The sequence below is a fragment of the Lineus longissimus genome, chromosome 8 (assembly GCF_910592395.1).
Source record: "Lineus longissimus chromosome 8, tnLinLong1.2, whole genome shotgun sequence".
Classification (NCBI taxonomy): Eukaryota; Metazoa; Nemertea; class Pilidiophora; order Heteronemertea; family Lineidae; genus Lineus; species Lineus longissimus.
Genome location: NC_088315.1, coordinates 2,839,347 through 2,861,437, shown reverse-complemented (window position 1 = coordinate 2,861,437; position 22,091 = coordinate 2,839,347). Strand labels below are relative to the sequence as shown.

The 22,091-nt window shown below is 41.6% G+C and overlaps 3 protein-coding genes across 6 annotated transcripts in view; 2 read left to right on the top strand and 1 right to left on the bottom strand.

The window, feature by feature from the left end:
• Positions 1 to 487: 487 nt before the first annotated feature.
• On the bottom strand, positions 488 to 3,517 carry LOC135492423 (tRNA wybutosine-synthesizing protein 2 homolog). Its single transcript, XM_064778905.1, has 5 exons — positions 3,433 to 3,517; positions 2,510 to 3,103; positions 2,019 to 2,128; positions 1,630 to 1,787; positions 488 to 1,329 (listed from the first exon to the last, which is right to left on the bottom strand). Exons 1-5 carry the CDS (start codon positions 3,504 to 3,506, stop codon positions 553 to 555), a joined length of 1,713 nt encoding a protein of 570 aa, XP_064634975.1. The 5' UTR covers positions 3,507 to 3,517; the 3' UTR covers positions 488 to 552.
• On the top strand, positions 3,425 to 11,936 carry LOC135492422 (26S proteasome non-ATPase regulatory subunit 2-like). The gene is made up of 16 exons (XM_064778904.1): positions 3,425 to 3,628; positions 4,122 to 4,343; positions 4,511 to 4,857; positions 5,180 to 5,338; positions 5,991 to 6,135; positions 6,323 to 6,383; positions 6,688 to 6,834; positions 7,048 to 7,282; positions 7,518 to 7,768; positions 7,922 to 8,023; positions 8,326 to 8,529; positions 8,784 to 8,866; positions 9,047 to 9,215; positions 9,468 to 9,689; positions 10,698 to 10,816; positions 11,156 to 11,936. Exons 1-16 carry the CDS (start codon positions 3,458 to 3,460, stop codon positions 11,336 to 11,338), a joined length of 2,820 nt encoding a protein of 939 aa, XP_064634974.1. The 5' UTR covers positions 3,425 to 3,457; the 3' UTR covers positions 11,339 to 11,936.
• Positions 11,937 to 13,157: 1,221 nt separating this feature from the next.
• Positions 13,158 to 22,091, top strand: part of LOC135493051 (catenin delta-2-like) — a 56,041-nt gene continuing 47,107 nt past the window's right edge. Inside the window, exons 1-2 of one of the 4 annotated variants that reach the window (XM_064779902.1) lie at positions 13,158 to 13,225; positions 16,571 to 16,723. In XM_064779902.1, the coding sequence (XP_064635972.1) occupies positions 16,622 to 16,723 (102 nt within the window). In that variant the 5' untranslated portion in view covers positions 13,158 to 13,225; positions 16,571 to 16,621. The other 3 variants (XM_064779901.1, XM_064779900.1, XM_064779903.1) reach the window with 3 other exon arrangements.

The window sequence follows — 22,091 nt, the reverse complement described above, 5'->3', positions numbered from 1 at the left end:
GGGACCACGAGGACCTCATGTCTGGGACCACCAGAAGCTCATATCAGGACCACGAGGAGCTCATATCAGGGACCATGAGGAGCTCATATCAGGGACCAGGAGGACCTCATGTCAGGGACCACGAGGAGCTCATATCAGGACCACTAGAAGCTCATATCAGGACCACGAGGAGCTCATATCAAGGACCATGAGGAGCTCATATCAGGGACCAGGAGGACCTCATGTCAGGGACCACGAGGAGCTCATATCAGGACCACGAGAAGCTCATATCAGGGACCACGAAGAGCTCATATCAGCGACCAGGAGGACCTCATATCAGGGACCACGAGGAGCTCATATCAGGGACGATAGTGAGCTTTCAGTGGAATGAAAAGCTTCTAACAGGGACCACGAAGAGTATATAATAGGAATCACGAAGCATAAGCTCACATCAGAGGCCTTTAATACATCTTTTAAGGAGTGGCAATCTAGGGTTGAAAGTGACTAATGAACTGTCACTAATGCAGGTTAATGGTTACTGGCATTGATGTATTTATTGCAAAATAATATTTATCATGGCCGACATTCCAGATCAAGCACAACATGATACACGTGAGGTGCGTAACTTTTGACACGCTCGATATGCAAAACCGAAACTGTCCAATCCTGAGAATAAAGACTAAAAAAAATGTCTTTTATGATGCCCGAGACTGTTTCTGTCCATGTGTCTGAAGACTCCTGGGCGCACATGACTTCTTCTTTCCAAAGTTCAACTTTCTTATTGATACTTAGATCCCCTTTGCCACATGACCTGTCATTCTTTTCAACAGAATTTACAAAAGAATTTTCAATCTTATCATTAGTTGTAGTGCAGGATATCCTTTCGAAAGTCCTTAGCTTTTCTTTTTCTGTATCGAGACAAATTTCTGACGATACAACAGCATTGTCCGAAGATTTGGTGTTCAAAGTTTTCACACATCCAGGAGCCGAAGAAGACACAACACCATTAATTGTCTCTGTATGCCTTTCCTCTCGATTAACAGCAGAACCTTTCTTGGAATGTTCCAAACAATCATAGCCTGAGCCAGAAGTCCTTGCCTTGATATTGTTAACATGGTCATTTGTAACAGCACGTTTGTTTTCACAACCAACAGCACTGACAGCGCTTCCAGCAGAAGCACCAGACTCACACAAATGACTGTTTTTCTTCTGTTTCAGTGTGACATTGCTGTGTATATGAAGGACTCCTCCAGAGTTCTTTTTGAGTGCTGCACATGCTGTGGGCCAACCTTCTGTTGAAGATGGAATGAGGCCAAGGTTTACACGATCTGCAACATTGGTAGGACAAACCTGGAAAAAAGAAGATAATTCAAACATAAATTTGTAACTAGCCCGACACACTTTCGTGTTTGCAAACTTGTTCCCATTTTGGGTCAAGCATTATGACCAACTTTTTTGTGTACACAACTGTCTACTTTGAGAAAACTACTGATCTCGGGGAAACACAACAACAGGTTTCAAAATCCCTCGTTCAACATCACAATGGAGTTGACAGTACTCGGGGAAAATTACTCACACTTTCATTCAAATAGCATCCCTCATTCCAACCTAAATTGTAGCCATAGTATCAACCGTAATACATGTACTTACCTTTCTGTTGTCACCCTCATGAATCACACATCTATCTGCGACTCCATTCACCTTCAGATTATGTCTCAAGGCAGCGACAGCATTCATGTTCCATTCACAAGCATGCAACATGGCCGCATTAGCGTGGACAAGGTACGGCAAGGTGAAGTAACCGATTCCTGAAAACGACAAGAGTGTGTTACTTTTAACTCATCTTTGGCAAATTGTTCTTAGAAATTATTTCGATCGAAGACTCCAACAGCACAGTTTTACCAATACCCTTGAGAAAACTTCCTCCTTTCCCAGGACAGGCCAGCTTGGCGAGTTGGAAAACCTGTTCGTTTCTCGGCAAGTTGGGACACTGATTCTCAAGGGTCATCCAATGCTTCTCCGATTGATAGCTATCTCACCTGCATATAGGTCCACAACGGTCTCGCCAAGACAATCCAGTTGAGCAAGACGCAGTTTCTCTGTAATATTCCCAGCACTAAACATACACTTGGTGATGTCATAGCTGTACCTGATGAGGGAAAAGACATTAAAAATGAAGATTTCCTAAAACAGAGACCACTTTCACAGGCTAAAGTTTGTAACCACTCCGCCCTTGTCAGACCTCGATGGCTCTTCTGTCAGTCATGGTCTGGGTCATTCTGCTTTCATGTATGCTGCTCCATAGGATAGGATGGGTAACATTGGGTGATATGAATAAAGACTAGCAAATGCTTTTACTTCAATTTTGTACAGAAAGGCCTAGTGTAAATGTACATGGAGTTTTAGATAAAAGCATTTGCTAGTTTTTATTCATATCACCCAGTGTCTTGATCTGGTTCACCTCCTTCTTTGCCAGTTTGTCGGCTTTTCCGTTTTTCTACAGAACAACCCGAGCTCATGCAATACACACCTGATGCCGTTGTCGACATGCTCCACCCATTCATCTCTACCGAGAAGAAGCTGAACCTGAGGCGTTCGATACCCATCACGGCTTATTGATGACTTTTTCGCAATTCGTTTCACCTTGAAGATGTCTGTCAAGAGGGACAATAAGTCGTCTCTGAACTCATCCCAGATTGGAGAAACGAAAGATCCTTCAGGGAGAAGAATTAAGTCGCCGTGTTTTTCCCAATGACGTGGACACTCCTCAAGAAGTCCATCATCGTCACCAAACCCTCGATCACAGAGTAGCAATTTAAGATTCACCAAAAGATCCTTATATACACTTCTGACGGTCTCTTTTTTCGATGGCCGCAATTCACACACATCAATTGTAAATGTCGTGCCATCCAAATCGAATTGTTTGCCACGTATCTGAGTAATAAATTTATTGAGTGGCAAAGAACTTAGAGTGTTACAATTTTTCTGAAAGGAGTCAAGGTTGTCACACTTTTGGATGAAGGCTGCAAGCCCAAAGTTGAGACATGGGATGGCAAAGTTTCCATCGTCTTGCTTCTGGACTTTTCTTCTGCCGTCAAATAAACCAATTCTTTTCAGCTGTTCGCTGAAATGGAAGAGATACATGTATTTAAACAATGTGTTCGGTGTTATCCAAAGAGGACGATTTTTGTGTACATTTCGATCCGTATACGCATGAGGTTCCGTTATAAGCCACTGATCTCAATCCCTCTATTATCAGTTTCATGACCAAACTTGTGGTTCCGTAATTGGTTTGGAGATGGCGCCTCAAGAGCCTCTGTACAAAATGCACTACTCAAATACACAGTCAAGTTCAAGTGTTGGATCTGCTAATTTTCACAGCAAAATCGAAACCCAAAACGCTTGTGCCGTTTGAATATAACAATATATGGCGAAAAAGAGACATTTTGGTACCGAAGTTTTTGTGTATTCGTTGCAGATGTCAATAAAACAACTGGAAAATTTTGGCTCTTCCAGATGGCAGCCATGTTTATACAGCCTCGTCCTCAGTATGCCTACCGGCAAAATTTTCATCATGGCGGACAAAGATAAAACACCGGCGAAAAAAGAGGAAGGAAAAGACAAAAAAACAGACGAAGGAGTCGATTTAGTAAATATATTTATCGATTCTAGAGATATGCATGTAATATAGAATGGTTTCAGGTCATTCAAAATGAAGCTATATTGCACTTGCTGTTGAAAATACCACCTAAAGTTGTGTCCAAGAAAAAGAAAATGCATGTTCAAAAGTGCTGTGTCAGTGCTGTCTCGTTGTGTGCATGCAGTGTGTAATATACTAGTCTAGGCCTAATGAATATATATATGCACAACATTTTATTTGCTGATTCAGTGCATGTTTGTCACCAAGTAAGCTCGATGAATGATCATCTTCCACCGTCAATTCACAACTCACGATATGGATCACATCAATCAAGATCATCTCACATCTGAGACCTGATCGCCGTTCGATGCGTGATAAAACTGTTGCCAAAGATGAGATCTTGTCTCTTTGTGAGCCAACCATACCTAGAAATAGCCGAGATGAAACCCGGCAATGGAAGTTTGTGCTTGTCGGTCGTTTACAAGTTCTTTTAACTTTTCAGTCCGAAGAAGACAAACAACTTCAAGATGAATTGAACCTGTTGGTAGAGAGGCTGACAGAGCCTGATGAGAAACTCTACAAACCATCGTTGGAGAGTCTTCGGACCCTGATTCGTGCATCGACAACATCTATGACGTCTGTCCCTAAACCACTTAAGTTTTTAAGGCCACATTATGAAACGATGAAGGAGATTTATGAGAAGATACAAGAAGACGAGACCAAGGTTTGTATGCTATGTGACTCGTCTGTGAATGCATGTGTACGCAGAAAGGACAGAGTTTGTTTGGGCTCTGACCGTTTAGCCTGTATGGAAATTGCATGGTTTCAATCAAGGATTTTGTCTGTCATGTTTTGTCCCTAAGTGTTTTAATTTGCCTTATTTCTTTCTAGCGTTTCTGTGCAGACATTGTGTCTGTACTTGGTATGACAATGAGTGATAGCCGTGACAGCTTGAAATATCGTCTGCTCGGTTCCAAGGAAGAAATAGGGTCATGGGGCCACGAGTATGTCCGACATTTGGCTGGTCAGGTTGCAGCCGAGTGGCAGGACGTGGAGGAAAAGGATACAGACGGGCGGGAGGTTCTTCTGAAGTTGGTGAAGCAGGTTGTGCCATATCATATGGACCATAACGCTGAGGCTGAAGCGTGTGATCTGTTGATGGAGATCGAGAGGCTAGATCTACTGCATGAATATGTGGATGAAGGCGCTCATGCCCGAGTGTGTCTGTATCTGACCAGGTATGATAAAAAGCATAAGCGAGTCAAAATATTTGGTGTCATTCAACTTGACACAGCTTAAGGAGGATCTCACGACGAGCTTTACAAATATTTCACTCTAGTTTACTGTTAAAATTGCTGATACTAGTTAAGGCCAAGCCTGAGTTAAGGGAGTGAGGAAAGATAGAAAGACTTGGACTCTGCTACATTAAATCATTATCGTCTGTCCCTTGTAAACCTGTAGACCTAAACCTACTCAGCCTCAGGCCATCAGTGACTGAACCATTACCCCAGCCAGAAAACGTACACAATGAGAGTACACACATCATATTTTTTCTTTCAGCTGCGTTCCATATGTGCCAGACCCAGAGAACGTCAACCTGGCGAAAACAGCTCTCTCCCTATTTAAAAAGTTTGATAAATATCCGCAAGCGTTGAGGTTAGCTATGTCTCTACAGGATGATGACCTTATCTCAGAGATCTTTTATTCTTGCAAAGACGGGTAAGTTGATGGTTGGTTTACTTTTTTAAGTTGACAGGTGGTTAACTGGTAATATGGGTCTGCTTCTGCATATACTCTCAACTCGACTCTATAAGACCAGGTTGATAATACCGCCCAATACCACATTTATAATGTTTATTCACAAGGATATTCATCCAGGTTAGTGGTGGTAGGCCTATACAAATTCTCGTCATACCTCATTGGTTGGAATCGTGATTTTGGGTAATCCTACATGTATGATTAACATGTAATGGGCGGGCAAGAAATACATGATCTGGTCTTATACAGCCGAGTTGAGAGTATTTGCATTCACCCTTGTATTGGTAAGCGCTTTATGTCACCTTGAGTTTTTGACCAGGAAGAAGTCAATCGTTAGCAGTGCATATTCTTAGGAGTGAGGATTGTATGAGTGATGTTGGCCAAGTGCTTCAGCCTGACCTGATCAGCCTAAACAACCTAGCTTTGCCTTTCTCATGAAGCTATACCTGAATGCTCTTGGTGCTGTTCTGTTTGCTACTCTGGTAAATCCTACTGATCAGTTTCCTTTGCCCAAAAAAGTACAGTTGAACATCCCTTAGCGGACATCCCCTTTAATAGAGAGCTTCTGCTGTATTTGTTTGAAAGATATTACGATTTCTAAATCCTCTTACAGCTTGATCCAGAAGCAGCTTGCATTCATGCTCGGCAGTCAACAGATCTACTTGGAGCTGAATGACGAACTCGAAGACTACGACGATCTGGTCGAAATCATGTCAAATGCCCACCTCAACAATAACTTTTTGGCATTAGCAAGGGAGGTGAGTTGATTCTTACCTGTGACACTGTGGTAATCAAGACCTGTGCTTGCTGAACTGTTGGCTTGGGGGCGAAAGAGACGCCATACTTTCTCCCACTATTATTCAATCTCTGTGTTTTCGTGCCCCTTTCCCTAAGAAGTTCTTGCTTTGACATATACAAATGCAAATGTTTTCTTTCTCTCTCCAGTTGGACATTATGGAACCAAAGGTGCCAGAAGATATTTATAAAAGTCATTTGGAACCCAATAGTGAGTACTAGAAATGCAACTATAACTTTATTCTGGACAGTAAAGCGAGACACAAGATGAAAATATTCATATCACTCAGATGCAAGGAATTCTACTAAAACTCAAGTGACTGAATTTACCAAGTGGTCGACTTCAGAATGAAATTCATTACAGGAGCAAGAAGGAGCTGGTGTTTACGGGGCATTATACTGAGCCAGTCAGGAAGACAAAAGCCAGTTAATGGATTTATTTGAAGATCACCAACACTTGACACATGACAAAATTAAAGTTCATTCCAATACATATATGGTACATTACGTTTCAGGGTCAAGTCTAGGACCGACAAATGTTGACTCAGCGAGACAGAACTTGGCTTCTTCATTTGTGAATGCGTTCGTCAATGCTGCTTTTGGTCAGGACAAGTTACTGATGGAAGATGGAAACAAGTGGATTTATAAGAACAAGGAACACGGTGAGTAAGATGTCAGGAAGTTGTGCTGATATTTTACGGTAAAACTCCCACTCCCAATTAGTCTGAATTCAAAACTTTAAGGTCGGTTTCCACTACACCAGTTGACCATTACAGATTTCTGTTTTTCTAGCTTTGCGATTAGTTTCAATTGTTAAGCTGTACTGGTAACCACCAAATTTTTGCAGGCGTCAAGTGATTTCTTTTTTCTTTCAGGCATGTTGAGCGCCGCTGCCTCCCTTGGAATGCTCCTTCTCTGGGACGTCGATGGCGGGCTGACGCAAATCGACAAGTATCTATATTCATCTGACGACTACATTAAATCTGGTGCCCTACTAGCTTGTGGTGTTGTGAACTCGGGCGTGAAGAACGAGTGCGATCCAGCCTTGGCTCTATTATCCGATTACGTTCTTCATAGCAGTAATGTCATGAGATTAGGAGCTGTAGTCGGGTAAGTAAAAGATCTTCCAGTTTCTTGAAGAAGAAAAAAAAACAGTTAGAATTCTGATGTGAAAACAACATCGAAATTGGAACCCACAGCTTCTTGGTCAGGGCTGTTTTTCCCAAGGTAGCCGACCTTTATCAATGTCTGCTAGTGGAGCTAAACAAGCAGATACTTATCTGAGAATGGTCATGCTTTGTCCCTCTTGTCGAGTTGCCTTCAGTGTGTTCTTGTTTCTCTTCAGTCTTGGTCTAGCCTATGCCGGTTCAAACAGAGACGATGTCCTAAGCCTCCTACTCCCAGTTCTCGCTGATTCTAAATCCAATATGGAGGTGATTGGTATGGCGGCCCTGTCGTGTGGAATGATTTCCGTCGGTACATGTAATGGCGAAGTCACGTCGACGTTGTTGCAGACGCTGATGGAGAGGTCTGAGGCGGAGCTGAAAGAAACTTATGCGAGATTTATCGCTCTGGGCCTAGCATTAACTTATTTAGGTAAGAAAGAGGTAACATCTTATCTGTCCTTTCACCAATGTCAATGAGTTTATCGTTTTCCTTTACAGCAACTCATTCATTTTCATGACATTAAAAAATGTCCGTTTGACAATCAAATCTTGGTCAGTAATGAATATTTGATTTCTCTTTCAGCAAAACAAGAGGCTGCAGACACTGTGACGGCTGCTCTACAAGTTGTCCAAGAGCCCATAAAGTCTATGGCCACCATGTTGGTAGACATCTGTGCTTACGCTGGTAGGTGAAATCGAGTACACATCAGGTGTCGTCGTGTTGTTGATGTTTGATGCACTGTCATCAGTTCAGTGATAGTTTGACATGATAAGATGTCAATGGTGGCCTCCATTTCATGGACCAGCAGCATTTTTGAGGGAATGGTCAGCCCAAAAAATGGTCTCATTAAGTAGCAAGATCGACCTGAAATCCAATCAGAGAGTGTCTCTGTCTCTCTGTATGTTTTTTAGCTGCAGTCTAAGGAAAAGCAGTGCTGTTCGAATGTTCGTAACGTTTATCTCATCCTCGTTTTTGTTGCTTTCTAGGTACCGGGAATGTGCTAAAAATCCAACACCTTCTCCACATTTGTTCTGAACATTACGAGGAGGTAAAAGATGACGACAAAAAGGACGACAAGGCCAAGAAAAAAGACGACAAAAACAAGGAAAAGGAGAAAAAAGATGAGAAGGAGAAGGAGAAGGGAGATAAACCAGAGAAGAAGGAGGCCACAGGCTTAGCTGCACATCAAGGTGAGCAGTTCTCTTTTTTGTCCCGTTAAAATATGAAGATTGCCCGATTCCTCCCTCTTGACTGCTAAGCATCTGCTTGCTGTCAACCAAAGGATCTGTTTTGCGGGAGCAGAGGTGGCTTTCACCAATTCAGTCTTGATTTTCATACAGTAGTCTACATAAAGTTAAACTATGACTTATCGTTGTAGCCGATTCTTTGACATACATGTACATGGTCTAATTGGCTAAGTTGACCTTTGCTTTGTTTATTGCAGGTATTGCTGTTTTGGGTATCTCACTGATAGCCATGGGAGAGGAGATTGGAGGAGAGATGGCATTTAGAGCATTTGGACACCTGGTAAGTATAAGAGACGTATTCTTAAGAAAGCATCTCCCTGAAAGCCTCGGAAGCATTTCATTTGGTCATGAAGAGACAGTACCACTCGACCTCAGCCAGCTGTCAGAATTCAACTCCAAGTAGCTGATTCCTGACAGACTCAAATTGCAACTATTTCAAAATCTCATTGTCATGTTTCAGTTGAGGTATGGTGAGCCAGTCATCAAACGTGCGGTGCCGCTTGCACTGGGTCTGCTGTCCACCTCCAACCCCAAGCTACAGATCCTCGACACCCTCAGCAAGTTCTCCCACGACAGTGATCCAGAAGTGGCTCACAATTCTATCTTTTCTATGGGTATCGTCGGGGCAGGTAAGTGGTCTACATTTAAGAGTCTCTTTTCTTCTACACGTGCTTACAAGTCCTGTGGTGTCTGAGGTTTGGATGGGTGGTTAACTTTTTCACGCTGTAAGAAAAAAAACGGTTCATTACTTTCTTTTAAAAAATGTCTAAATGTGACTCAAAGAATAAACTGTGGAGATGCGGTTCACCTGTCATTGATAGTTTCAGTGATCATTCGGTTGTTTTTATCTTTCATAAATCACTTTCTTTACTTCATTTCAGGAACAAACAATGCCAGATTAGCAGCCATGCTAAGACAGTTGGCTGTCTACCATTCCAAGGATCCTAACAACCTGTTCATGGTCCGTCTGGCACAAGGTCTGACCCATCTCGGGAAGGGAACGCTGACACTCAGCCCTTACCATAGTGATAGGACTCTGTTGCGTTCCGTGGCTGTTGGTGGGCTCATGGCCGTGCTCGTTGGATGTCTCGATGTCAAAAATAGTAAGTAGACCCTATCCAGTCCTTTCATTTAAGGAATTGAACCCGAGGCGGAGGACCTTGGTTGAGTTACCAAGACACTCGAGGGTGGAGCTAAAATACAGTCCAAACCCGAGCCGACAGGCGAGGGTTTGGACGAAATTTTAGCTCCACCCGAGAGTGTCTTGGTAACTCAACCAAGGTCCGAAGCCGAGGGTTCAATTTCTATTCTAAAATACCTCAAACTTAATAGGATAGGCCACGAAAATAATTGAATATGTGCGAATTTGGCAAATTCCATCCATCGCCGGCCCGGCCGGAGTGCCGGTAGCGCCATTGTTTACATTATGTTAGCGCGCATAGGAAGTCCGCATCGGCTCGCTCAAGTGATGCTAAAATCCGCGCAAATGGGCTATTTGGAGCGTTTTTCTCGGCAAATATGTGTAGTGCTCATTGAAAAACTTAGGGTGGTTGATGCTTCCTTGACTGATTTGTGTTTGAAGCAGTGTTTTGAGAGCCTCAAACTTCTGAAGTGAGGTGAAATTCCTTTGACGTGACGTGTGCATGGTTTCCACATTTTAGTGCAACCCGAGGGAACTTTGGTAGAGCATCTTGGTTGCGTGTCCAAAACACTCCGCTCTCAGAACGAGGCTTATGCATTTTCCATTTAAAAGTTGACTTTACGGTACCAAGGTATTTTAGAATTAATAGCCCATAGATTCCAGGAAAAGAAAACTGACAAATTGCTGTCCTTATTTCTTACAAAGGTCAGTGTGTAAACTAGGTTTACAGGCCACCGTAGACAAATTCACTGTAGTGAAATATGACATGCATTTATGGAGTCACGTGGTTTATATGTTCACCCTTATAATAATGTTGTAATAAAGATCACTTCGCATGTGGAGTCACAAGAAGCACGTAGTTCCTCTTGTGACTCCACATGCGAAGTGATACTCAATGGAACATGGCTACCTACCCCATACAATCAATAACTTTTGGACAGCTTTAACCAATGTGTATCTTTGTTTTCAGTAATCCTTGGTAAATCTCACTACATGCTGTACCACCTCGTGTCAGCCATGCAGCCAAGAATGCTGGTCACCTTTGATGAGGAGCTCAGACCACTGCCAGTCTCAGTCAGAGTTGGTCAGGTATGTAGAAAATCAGTTGTGAATACATTTTTCGTCTGAATAACTTGCGTGCATACTGTTCCAAAAGGTCTTTGTCACAGAAATATCACTGATTGTAATCAAAATTCATTGAGCCTTGTTCTTGGTGTTCTGATTAAATGGCGATGTTCACTTTGAGCCCTTTCAGAAGAGAAATTATTGCCTCGCTGTCTGTCTGCTCTTTAAAAAAACTGTTTTGCTGAGATGAAAATAAAGTTCAAAGTATCACCCCGTGAATTTAAGTTCATCTACATCGTTCAGTCTCTCCACCTTTGCCATTCTCTGAATCATTATAGACAACACAACTCTTTATTCTTGCAGGCTGTGGATGTTGTTGGCCAGGCTGGTAAACCCAAGACCATCACAGGTTTCCAGACCCACACAACGCCAGTACTGCTTGCCTACGGAGAGAGAGGGGAACTCGCTACGGAGGAGTATATCCCACTCACACCAATCATGGAGGGATTCGTTATATTGAAGAAAAACCCGGACTATGATTCTTAATTAATCTATGACACTCAGTGACTTTTGACTGTATCATGTTTGGCCTTCCAGTGTCCAGAATTTATCTTATGGTGACCCACAAATGTGAGAGGATTGCCATGAGGCAAAGGGAATAGTACTGCTGTGTTGTCAACCTTGTATTCTTGGAGGCTAAAACTAGCAGTGATGTTAATTTTGAATGGGAACAAATCTATGTATTTTTCTTGTTTCTGGAATGGAGTATTATTGATTTCGTACATCATGGTATTGAACTGTCCAGAACTCTTTGACTTAAAACTTTTCTCTGAACAAAAACAAATTTTATGGATTTTTCCTCAGTAAAAAACACTCTTGGTATAAATAAACTAAGGGACAAAACCTTTCTTGATTCCAGCATCTCTCCTTATGGTACGATTATACAATTACGTCTCGTGTGCTACCACCTTAATGTTGCTATCACTTCGGATTGCATCCATTGATCCAATTGATGGCCACTATTTTTCTTTGCAAATGACCCATTTAGTACCTCCTAATTTGTTGAAGGGCAAACCTTTTTGTAAATAACTTTGTGAGAAATTAGAGATGTGAATGCTATTGTAATAAATGATCATCTTCTCTTCATAGTAGTGTTCTTTTCAATTCAAGCACAATCTGTGTCCTCATATGCTTGCCATTTCCATTGGCAAATCCACCCTCGTCTCTGTAAAGAAGTTTGATTTTGAGAGCTGTTGCACCACAGTGCACCTTGTTCCCCAATGATGTGCCATTGCTCTGATCTGCAGGGTGTGTCGGGTTCAACATGAACATGGTACATCATGTCTCTTCTGGATGTGCCCCCCCCCCCCCCCATTCATAGTGACTGCCACAGGGTATATCAAGTCTTTGCTGGATTTGCCATGCCCCTTTACCAGGATCTGGATGTGTACTCGTCCGACGAGGTGATTGATGCTTATGACTGATGTCTAGACGCCCAAATAACTCCCAAATCTCACTCATGATATATCTGCAAGAGAAGGTTTAGGAGACTTGACCAGGATCAGATTTCAGGTTCAAGTCCTCTGCCCAGGACAGCAACAGGGACAAATTATTTCTTCTATAGTCGTGAATTCAATGAGGTATTCCGAGTGCTATTTCACACCATGGCATACATTGAGTATGCACATTAGTTCCATGAGTGTCCTCAAATGTATCAATGGTGAGTTGGAGGACCCCACTTCAGGTCATTTTCCATACGCTTTACATGTAATTTATATCAAATTCAACTTCAAATATACAACTGAATTTTAGTCCCAAGTACCGACACCTACTGTGTTTGGCTGTAATATATACACATGATAAAAAATTCAATTTTTAAAATTTCGAATTTTTTGTGTAGTTTTTGAATGCACAATGTGTGATGTTTTGGAGACAGGAAACTGCTGTTAGTCTTAAGACCTTTGGTGGCTATCCAGATAGCACCCTGTTTGTAAACTAAGCAGATCTGACAAAGAATGTGCATGATGCCCAGACTATAACCGATCACCTTTATGATAAAACATTGTACAGGACGTGGACAAGTTGACATACAAACAAGCACCATACTCATTTTTCAAATAGGAGAGAACCTCTTGAACAACCCTTCCTTCATATCAGACAATCATACTCAGAGATCTGAGCATCTCCAAGGTAACACACCAACGTTCTTGGGACATTCCCTCAATAGCTTATTCATATCCTTGAAGTTGCCTGGCTATTGTGCGGCTAACCCCCAGTGAAGCGTCGTAGAGACCACGACCCATTGTGTGGCCAATATACACAGGAACTGAGTCGCTACAAAGGAATGTCGTTAGTGTGGATTGAGAAGGTTTGGTAGAAGATTGTGACGCCAATGGCCAGGACTGGGATCTCCCATTAAATTTGGACATTCAGGTACACAGCATACACCGTGCATGTTCAGCAGGTTGGTCCACATATGTAGGTACATGTCTTCGGAGGTGTAAAACACACATTTTGGAGTGCCTTAGTATTATCAAGACCGGACCCAAATACTGGACTTGCTATATTGGAATAAATGTAAGAAAGATATCATCAGCTCATTCATCATGTTCTAGGTGGTTGGAGTTTTATGTTAGCAGGTTTGATTTCACACAAGGATATTCAATTTGTAGACTAGACAGTCAAGTTGGTTCGTGGCTTTTGGTGTCTTGTGTGTTTTGGGTTTTTGGGTCAGGCATTCAACTTCCAAGTGAGATGTTATCCCATTTACATCCTGGTAATGACCCGTACTCATTCAGTCATAATATTGTGGGTTGTAAATTGTAATTTCCCACAACAAGTTAGCTTTTCCTAACAATGGCTGCATATAGGAGTACGACCTTGGGCAAGACACTTTGCAATTTCTGACCGGTAAGCTTACCTGGGTGGAAGTGAGACAAAGAGACCTACCTAGAGTTGCGTAGGCACTGGGTAGGCCGAAAAAAAATTTATGTTTTTTGGTCTTATTCAAAGGATGAAGCAACAAGGTGGAGTAGCCTGTCCAAAGTCACTAGCAATATGTCAGCTTCGGATGTCGAACCAATTATGTTTAGATAAAAGCACCTGACAACCGGGGTTTTATATTGATGCAAGCTGCAGCGATCATGGTCATTGGTTGCAGCAACAAAAATCACTTGTTTGCCTCTTCTCTTTCACAACACTATAATCATCAGCAAAAAAATGTCATCGGGCAGGGATGCATTACTTTTTTCTTGGAAAGCTCCTAATGAGTCGGGTTGCGCGAGATTTGCCCTCTGGAGATTCCACATCGAAATGTCTCGGTGTCGCTCGAGGTTTTTACAGGGAAGAAAGTGGCTTTCTAAGTGGCCGTGTTACACTAACCACTTGACAATCGCACTGTCACAACCACCTGAAAAATTCCCACAGGTAGCTCCTGACATCTGGTGCCATGAAAGTCAACTAAGTTACACATCCTGAAGCACACCGCCATAGCAGGATCTGTATGGTTGGATTATGGAATTTGCTTGAGTGATTTCATTCTAAAGGTAGGCAGGGTGGAGTGTGTTTTGTCTCTCATATATAATAAGAACATGTATGTCATTGTTTAGAATTTAGAAATTTAAGATGCTTTGTGTTCAACAGGTCTGTTTCCATGCTGAGGTTAATGTGGAATGTATGTGTAATGCCTGGCCTTTTATTTACCTGTGATTACATATACAGTCATATAGGTATAGCACTGTATAAGGTATTCAGGTGATTATTCCATGTAGGTCACACTATTGATGTACTACACAGCAGGGACCTGAGCAGGATTCCATTATTGTGTGTGAAAATTCACTGCGTTTCGATTAACCTTTGGTGTGGTTTTTACTGGCTGTCTGGTCGAGAGAGTTTACAGTGTCATTGAGGGACAACAGACTTGTGTAAGTTGTTTTTTATTGGGATTTTATAAAATAAAGGTAAAGATTGTTTCGATAAAGACCCGATAATATTTTGTTGATCATGTTTATTTTTGTTATCAGGTCAAAAGTACATTTACCGATTATCCACCCACATGTCATTTCTAAAATTCCAGCCAGAACAAGCAGGAATTTTTTATATTAAATTTTTTTTCGCTTTATTCACCAATCTATAGATTGCCAAACAAGGAACGTTCAAAAGTGTGAAAAGAAAAGTTGTCCGAAATATTCTCACCCAATCACTCAACTACAACTTAAGGTCAGGTTTCAGTATGGAGTAATTCAAATGCATAATTATTGGGCATGAAAATTTCTTGTTCCTCTACCTTGTTATACAGGTATAAGGCAGGTGAAGGTAGGCAAAATTGGCCGCCACACTACCTAAAACAGCAATGGTTGACATTGTAATATATCAGTCAGAAAAAACCCTAAATAGCGGCACCAACCCTGAACAGCGGCACCACCAAGAAAAGAACAGGGCACACAGTGTTTAGTATGCTGCTGGCTTTTTGTGGCCCTCAAACTAATGGAGTTACCTGTCGCTCCACACTGTTTTGTGATTTGGATTTATGACCAGAGGCGAGGAAGAAATATATAATTCAAGGGATCGAAAGAGACCATGGGATGGGTTAATACTTTCCAGGCCTAGGTGTTATCACGCCTGTACAATCATAATCAATTGTACACCATTGTCCATAGGGAGTTTATAACCACAGTAGTTCAGTCCAGATGAATGTTATTGATTTTTTATCAATGTGTATTTACTAAAACTCTGGCGGTGGTATATGCAAGCATACACTGGTAAGGAGGGAATCCCCTTAGACAGGTATAGTGCTTAATGCATCGACATTATTGTTCAATTAGAATATGATGAATCCCAGGACATTTTCGGTGTCCATTTCCTCAAAAAGATATCATGAATAACTCATTGAGTAACATGGGTAGCCTATGACTTCAAACTCGAATATCCCGTTTGGGAGATTTGAAGTGTGTGACTGGACTTGCTGAAGTGTCCATTCATATGGGTGGGCTGCCTCGAAGAATGTATAGTTCATGTGTGGAGGTGAGATGTGGGCTGCCCATGTGTGCATTCACAATCTAAACTTGTCAATGCTGTATTAAATCACTGACTTTCCAAAGTACATTTCAAAAACCTGGTTTCGCAGCATTGCTGAATTTAGCCTGTGCTGCTTTCCGGTGTGAATAAGTTTCTAGAATTTGATATCACACATCACAGTTGTTCCCAAATGATAATAATAGAGTATAGCATTACCATTGATAGGAAATACATGCATATTTTCAATCACATTCCGTTGACCTGAGGTCACACCTCTGCACAATGGCATGCGTTCGTCTATCCAAGTGGGGTCTACCATCCTTACATTTCATACCGGTATACATTGTACAATATAATAGAATGTTGGCATGCCTAAAGACATTTCTTCACTTGTGTAATGGTCTTTGATGGCACGTCTCCATCTTTGATCGTTTTCTTGAGAATTCCATTATTCCAAAGATTTTACAAAATGACCAAATATCAGTTCTAGCCCAGTCAATATTTCTTTGGATTCTCAGTATTTCTTCAGGTTGTGTGATATACAAATAGACTGACTTTCCCGGAATATTCTGACTTTCAGGTTTTGTAATAAACTGACTTTGCCCGGAATACTTTGACTTTCAGGTTTTGTAATAAACTGACTTTGCCTGGAATACATAGGTTTTGTAATAAACTAGCTTTGTCCTTGAATTATGACACTGCGAGTGATGCCACGTCATGTGCTGCTCTTGTCTCATCACCATTTTCACTCTCTACTTTCAGGCAGTGTACAAACTGTGACTTTGTCCTACTTGGATTATCGCACTGTGAGCAATGCTCTCTAGTCCGCACGGGAATACTTACCATGCTAATGGAGGATTAAATATTAAAGGAAAAGTGGATACTGCTCATATATTGCAGTCCGTCAAAGAACAGGTATGTGGTTAGATTTATTTGTAAATCTTGCTGAAGATCTGCAATTCTGTTCTTAAAGTGGTGGTTGTTGGAGCCGTACTCCTTACCAAGGGCTGGGGAGATTGAAAAATAGCAATCTTTGCTCTGAACTCCTTAGGCCTCGTGTTCTTCAGCAGCCTTTGTCAAGTATTCCAGCTGAGTACCAGGCTTGTGGCCTCTTGTTAGGTAGGAAAAACGTTGCCAGTACATCTGTTGATAGATACAGGATGTGCTGCTTTATCATAGAAATTCTTTAAAAAATTGACCATGAATTCTCGGCAACTGCCAGTTGTTGGCCATATATATACATGTAAAGCACGTCTGTGCTTCATTTTAAATTGCTCAGTTCCTTGTGAATTGGCATGCACCCTCTCCTTCAAAAAAGCCGTGCAGTATAGTTCCCCGTACTGGGTCTATATCTACATGGTGCGGTTGTCGGGCCATTCAGTGTTTATTAGCTCTGCTTGTCATCATTATCGATGGATTAGCCTTTGATTCATTCCGTTGACCCAAAACATACAGAAGAGAACTTGCAATATAAACATTCTACTGTGAGATTCTTTTGAACAGTGAATTTCATTGAATGCTATCGGTACTTTGAGAGAAATTGTGTCCTATTTCCATTACCAAGTGTAACAGTACTGGTCTAGAAGCACAACACTTTTAGTATGTCTGGAAAAACATTACCAAAAGTGTCACCATGGGAAGACTTTTTCTCAACAGTCCCCTGAACATTGCAAGATAAGAATGCCACTGAGGTTAGTCCAGGTCAGCTAGCGTTTGCTGAGTGCTAACAGCTTCTTGCGTTATTAGAATATTGGGATGATGGTGGCTCTGTATCACTCTCAGAGGAATATAAATCAGAAGGAGATTGCGTTGATATGCAATATTTCGTGTTCTGGATCTAGCACAGCCCAGATGCTATGTGTATTTCCCACACTGATCTGATGAAAGTTGCAACGTAGTTTGGGATAACATCGCCTAATGCTCCAATTTGATGGTACTTGCTATGTAGCATTGGATGGCCATCGTTTTATGTTGTGAATTGGCCGTGAAGATAAGCGGACAAATCTATTTTGTCTTGGCATGCAAATGCTGCACATTGCCATTCAGAGATTGATTATCTGCTCGAACGTTGCAAAATCGAAGTAGCTACTCATATCATTACTCTCTCAGTCTCTGTGCTCGAACTTAGCACTTGATCTTTTCTGCCAATTTGCAGTTCAGGCACATAAACTTGGTTCTAGAGTCTTGTATCTCAAGAAGTGTTTTGTCCCTCGGGAGCCGGTATGGTGACACTTTAGCTACATTTGTCACAAACCTAGCCTCTTCTTCATTACCTTGCTGGTCTGTGTCCATGCCACTCATTAGTTTCGTTCTGCCACTGGCTGACGAGCAGCGCCATGGCCAATGCCATATTTCAATGTACACCTATCTTCCTCTCATGATCATGGAGCACATACCTTTAATGAAACCAGGGGGTTGCGGGGAACATTGGTTTTGTTTTACTCTCCGCTAACAGTGACTAGCCTAGCCATGTAGATGGATGACGCCATCCACCATACTTCTGAGTGCTATACATGAAGTCATATACAGCCTGCAGTGGTGAATATATCACCTCGTTGTATACAGTGTCTCACGGACCACGTCTCCAGGGACCCAAGGTAAAGAAAGCCATCAATTACTGCAGCATTATCATGCATAATATCAGCGGTTGGCCTGATAGATTGATACCAGTGTTATGGGAAGTGGTTTTGGTGGATATTACCTCCATGAATCATATGATGATATTCCTTGTTATTGACGATAGTCAAAAGCCAAAATTTTTGTTTTTGGATGGCCAGACACGGAGAGGATGTTCTGCCATGACTGCCTTTGAGTCGAACATCTATAAAATGAAATTGGAATTCACCAATTTTCATTTTACTATAAGTACCAAAACAGGGGCAGCCAGGTGAAGGTATCTGAAACATGAGGTCAACTCCTAAGAGAAGTGTTTCAGTGTGAAATCTGAAAAGGTCAGGCTGAAACAGTGAGTTGACCTCCTATTAGGAGTGTTTCAACTTGAGATCTGAAAAGTACAGTCTGAAGGGGAGCAGGGTGCAGCGGAAAATGGAAATGCAATGGCCACTGATGAAAAAAGGCAGGGCAATTAAAGAGAAATTTTAGAAAAAGGTGTGGTGTTGTGCCCCTTCTCAACTAAAAGAAGAATAGGCAAGTGAATGAGCCTGGAGGGTGGGAAGTGGGTGAAGTATCAGTATTTTTGACATGCAAGGAGAGGGTGTGTAAAGACGAGACAAAAAATCCCACACTTTCACCGTGCACTACCTATTAAATCACCGTCCCCTTTGAGCGCTTGATCAGATTTCTTCCCAATAAAGCGAGACGCCATTGGTATTCCCGGCTGTTCAGCGGCGGAGATCCAATAGCGACACACAGAATAATAAGTTACGTTAATTTTGCGTCTGGCATGTTATGGCCTGGTGTTGAGCTATACGTAGCAGCTCTACCAGGAGGTAAATTGGAAAATGTCAGCCATATATCTTGTTGCGAGTTGTTGATGAGGCAATAGGGCACTTTATGTTATATCATGGACATGAGGAAATAGATATTTAGGTCTTATATCCAATGAACTGTGAACTGATTAACCCTTTTGTTGCTGGGGAAAGCAAGATAAAGCTGTCCCTGACATAAACCAAGGGTGTGGGATCAAACTCGTGTCTTATCCTTGTTTTATCCTCCCCAGGTCAACCTCAAGCGAACAAGGTTTGTCATCTCCATGTCCCAAGGCCATAAACCCAGGCCATTATGTATCAGTGTCATCTGGACTTATCCCTATTATCATGACCTGCAGCAACTGTCACAGAGTGTAATGCATTTTATGATGCATTGTCTACACAAACGACATATGCTGCAGAATAAATTGCGTACACTACCATTTTTATCAAGTTAGTCACAACTGTTTCATATCAATGCAGCGATCTGAACAATGAAATTGAATTGAAGTGATATTTATGGGCGTTTGTTGTGGTTTAGGAGTATTGCTAGTGTTGTTGTTTAGTGAATAGAAATGCTCTGGTAAATCATATAATAAGTGAAATTACAATGAAATGGAAGTTTAAGTCATGATCTGAAGTGAAAAAAGATTGGTTCAGTTCTAAACCTTTTAAAAGGATCGTCATGGCATTGGCTGTCTGGGAAATGGCGAACAGCAGTTAAATCCCTAATTTCTAAAAGTTGACTGATCAGTCCAGGTTACTGTGTATGTGCGGCAATGCCCATTGACTTGTCCCCAACCATCTCGTTTCCGATTAGCCACTTGGAATGCCGAGCAGGAACCTGCTAGCGTTAAAATAAATCATGGAATCGACTGTCTGAGGAGAGCATCAGTCGAACCTATAAAGGTTGAATGTTCTTTCCATTTAGCTACTCAATATGTCCATGATAGATGAGACGCGCTTTTAGGATTATCAGTAATGATGTTTCTGGTGCCTCGATCCATACGTTTCTGATCAATTTTGGACGATCTGTAACCGTTTTGTGCTGGTTTTGATTTGGCTGTTGGTGGTTGCTTGCTTATGTGTTTGCTGATTTCTCGTCAAAACAGTACTGGAAAGCGTAAACCAGATGATGTATTGTTGTGGTTACTTGTTGCTTCCTGCTTAAAACGCAACAGCCAATATCTCGTCAACGGCATTCCATCGCAGCTCATCCTGGTCTTTGCTTATATCCATGGTGATAACATACAGAGGAAGGGTTACATGGTATTGTGAAGTCCGGATTTCTTCACGTGTTAGGAGATATCGAGGGAACATATTGGATAGGGTGTTCCATAGAAAAGGGATCAGTTTCTAAAAAGGGTGGTTTGGCCAAAGCCATTCGTATACTTTCAATACTGGTACCATTTTAAGGCATCAGATATCACAGTTCACTTGGGAGCTTGGATTTAACCAGTATAGTTTCTATATCATACCCTTGAGTGATAGCCAAGATTTTGATTAAATCATGGTGAAGTATCTATGATGACCCTTGGGCATGTTGAGCCAGATGAGTGGCCATAATTCTACATCTGATTAATTGACGAGTGCTCATTAACCTCATTAGTTGGCAGCGATTGAGAATCCTTGGCTGTGTGAGTATTTGGCATGCAGATTCTGACTTGGTGAGAAGTGAAACTGATTGTCGTGAACAACTTCAATTTATGATCTTATTGTTTGTCAATTACATGCAGATTTTATTTAACAATTGGAGGAATACCTGGAAAAATAGGCCAACAGCTGACACCTGTAGTCCTGAATGTGTTTCACCAAGCTCATATTGTGCTAGTTTACCAAGTCAGAAGAGCAGATAAATTAGTCTCAAAGTGTATTCCGTCGTTTTATAATCAATTTTTCAACTAATCATAAATATGATAAATGAACAGTGGCTGTTCAAAAGGAAAAGTGCCGCCCTCCACACAGCCTAAAAAATCGCCCGCCTCAAGCGAGTTCTTGATGCCTCTACACGTAAATACTCATCCCACAAAGGATCAATTCAGAACACGATAAAGTCATTGAGTAGCATTTTCCATCAACCAAAATCGTGTCATGTCGAATGCGAATAATCCTCCAAGATATCTCGCTTCCATAAAATGATTATTTCTCCACTTCTCCGATCGTCTTCCCAGATTTCCTTATTCCCAATTCTAGTTTTTCGACATCTTGGTTCAAGGCTTGTTTTGGTTCTCAACATGCAGTGGGTTCCCTTGTGGCGTCTTGCATGTTCATGATACCGGAAAACTTGCATGTGGGTTTTTTCGACATTCTCAGATCTAAGATATATTGCTGTGCACTGAAAAAGCCATACTTTGCTTCTTGAACAGGAGATATCATATTTGTTTGGTATTTATTGTCACTATCTCGAAACGACGTTACTTGCCATGCAGAGGAATTTTTTTAGTTTTGTGTTGCCCGTTATCTCTGATTGGACAGGGTAACTTCTGCAATCTGATACTTCATCCATTAATGGTTCAGGGATTGTTGGCATTGACTTGCTCCGTTGGCGACTTGAGAAGGTTGGAAAAAAATGCACTGAGATTTCTATGCGCTAATTATCTGGATTGTTGGAATCTGTTGACTTGGGTGTGGACTGGTTTAGGACATGCAAGGTCTATTCTGTGACCTGGAGGAAAGGATGTATGAGTCAAAAGTGTTTTGGAAATGTCTATGTACTAGCATGAGCCTGAAGGTAGCTGGTTCCATAGGAAATGCATGAAGGGATTCAGTCATCAATTAGAGAGGGATTCAGACTATTTAGGATTATCGGTTGGTGATATGGTTCATATACCTCTGTCAACTATTACATTGAATGC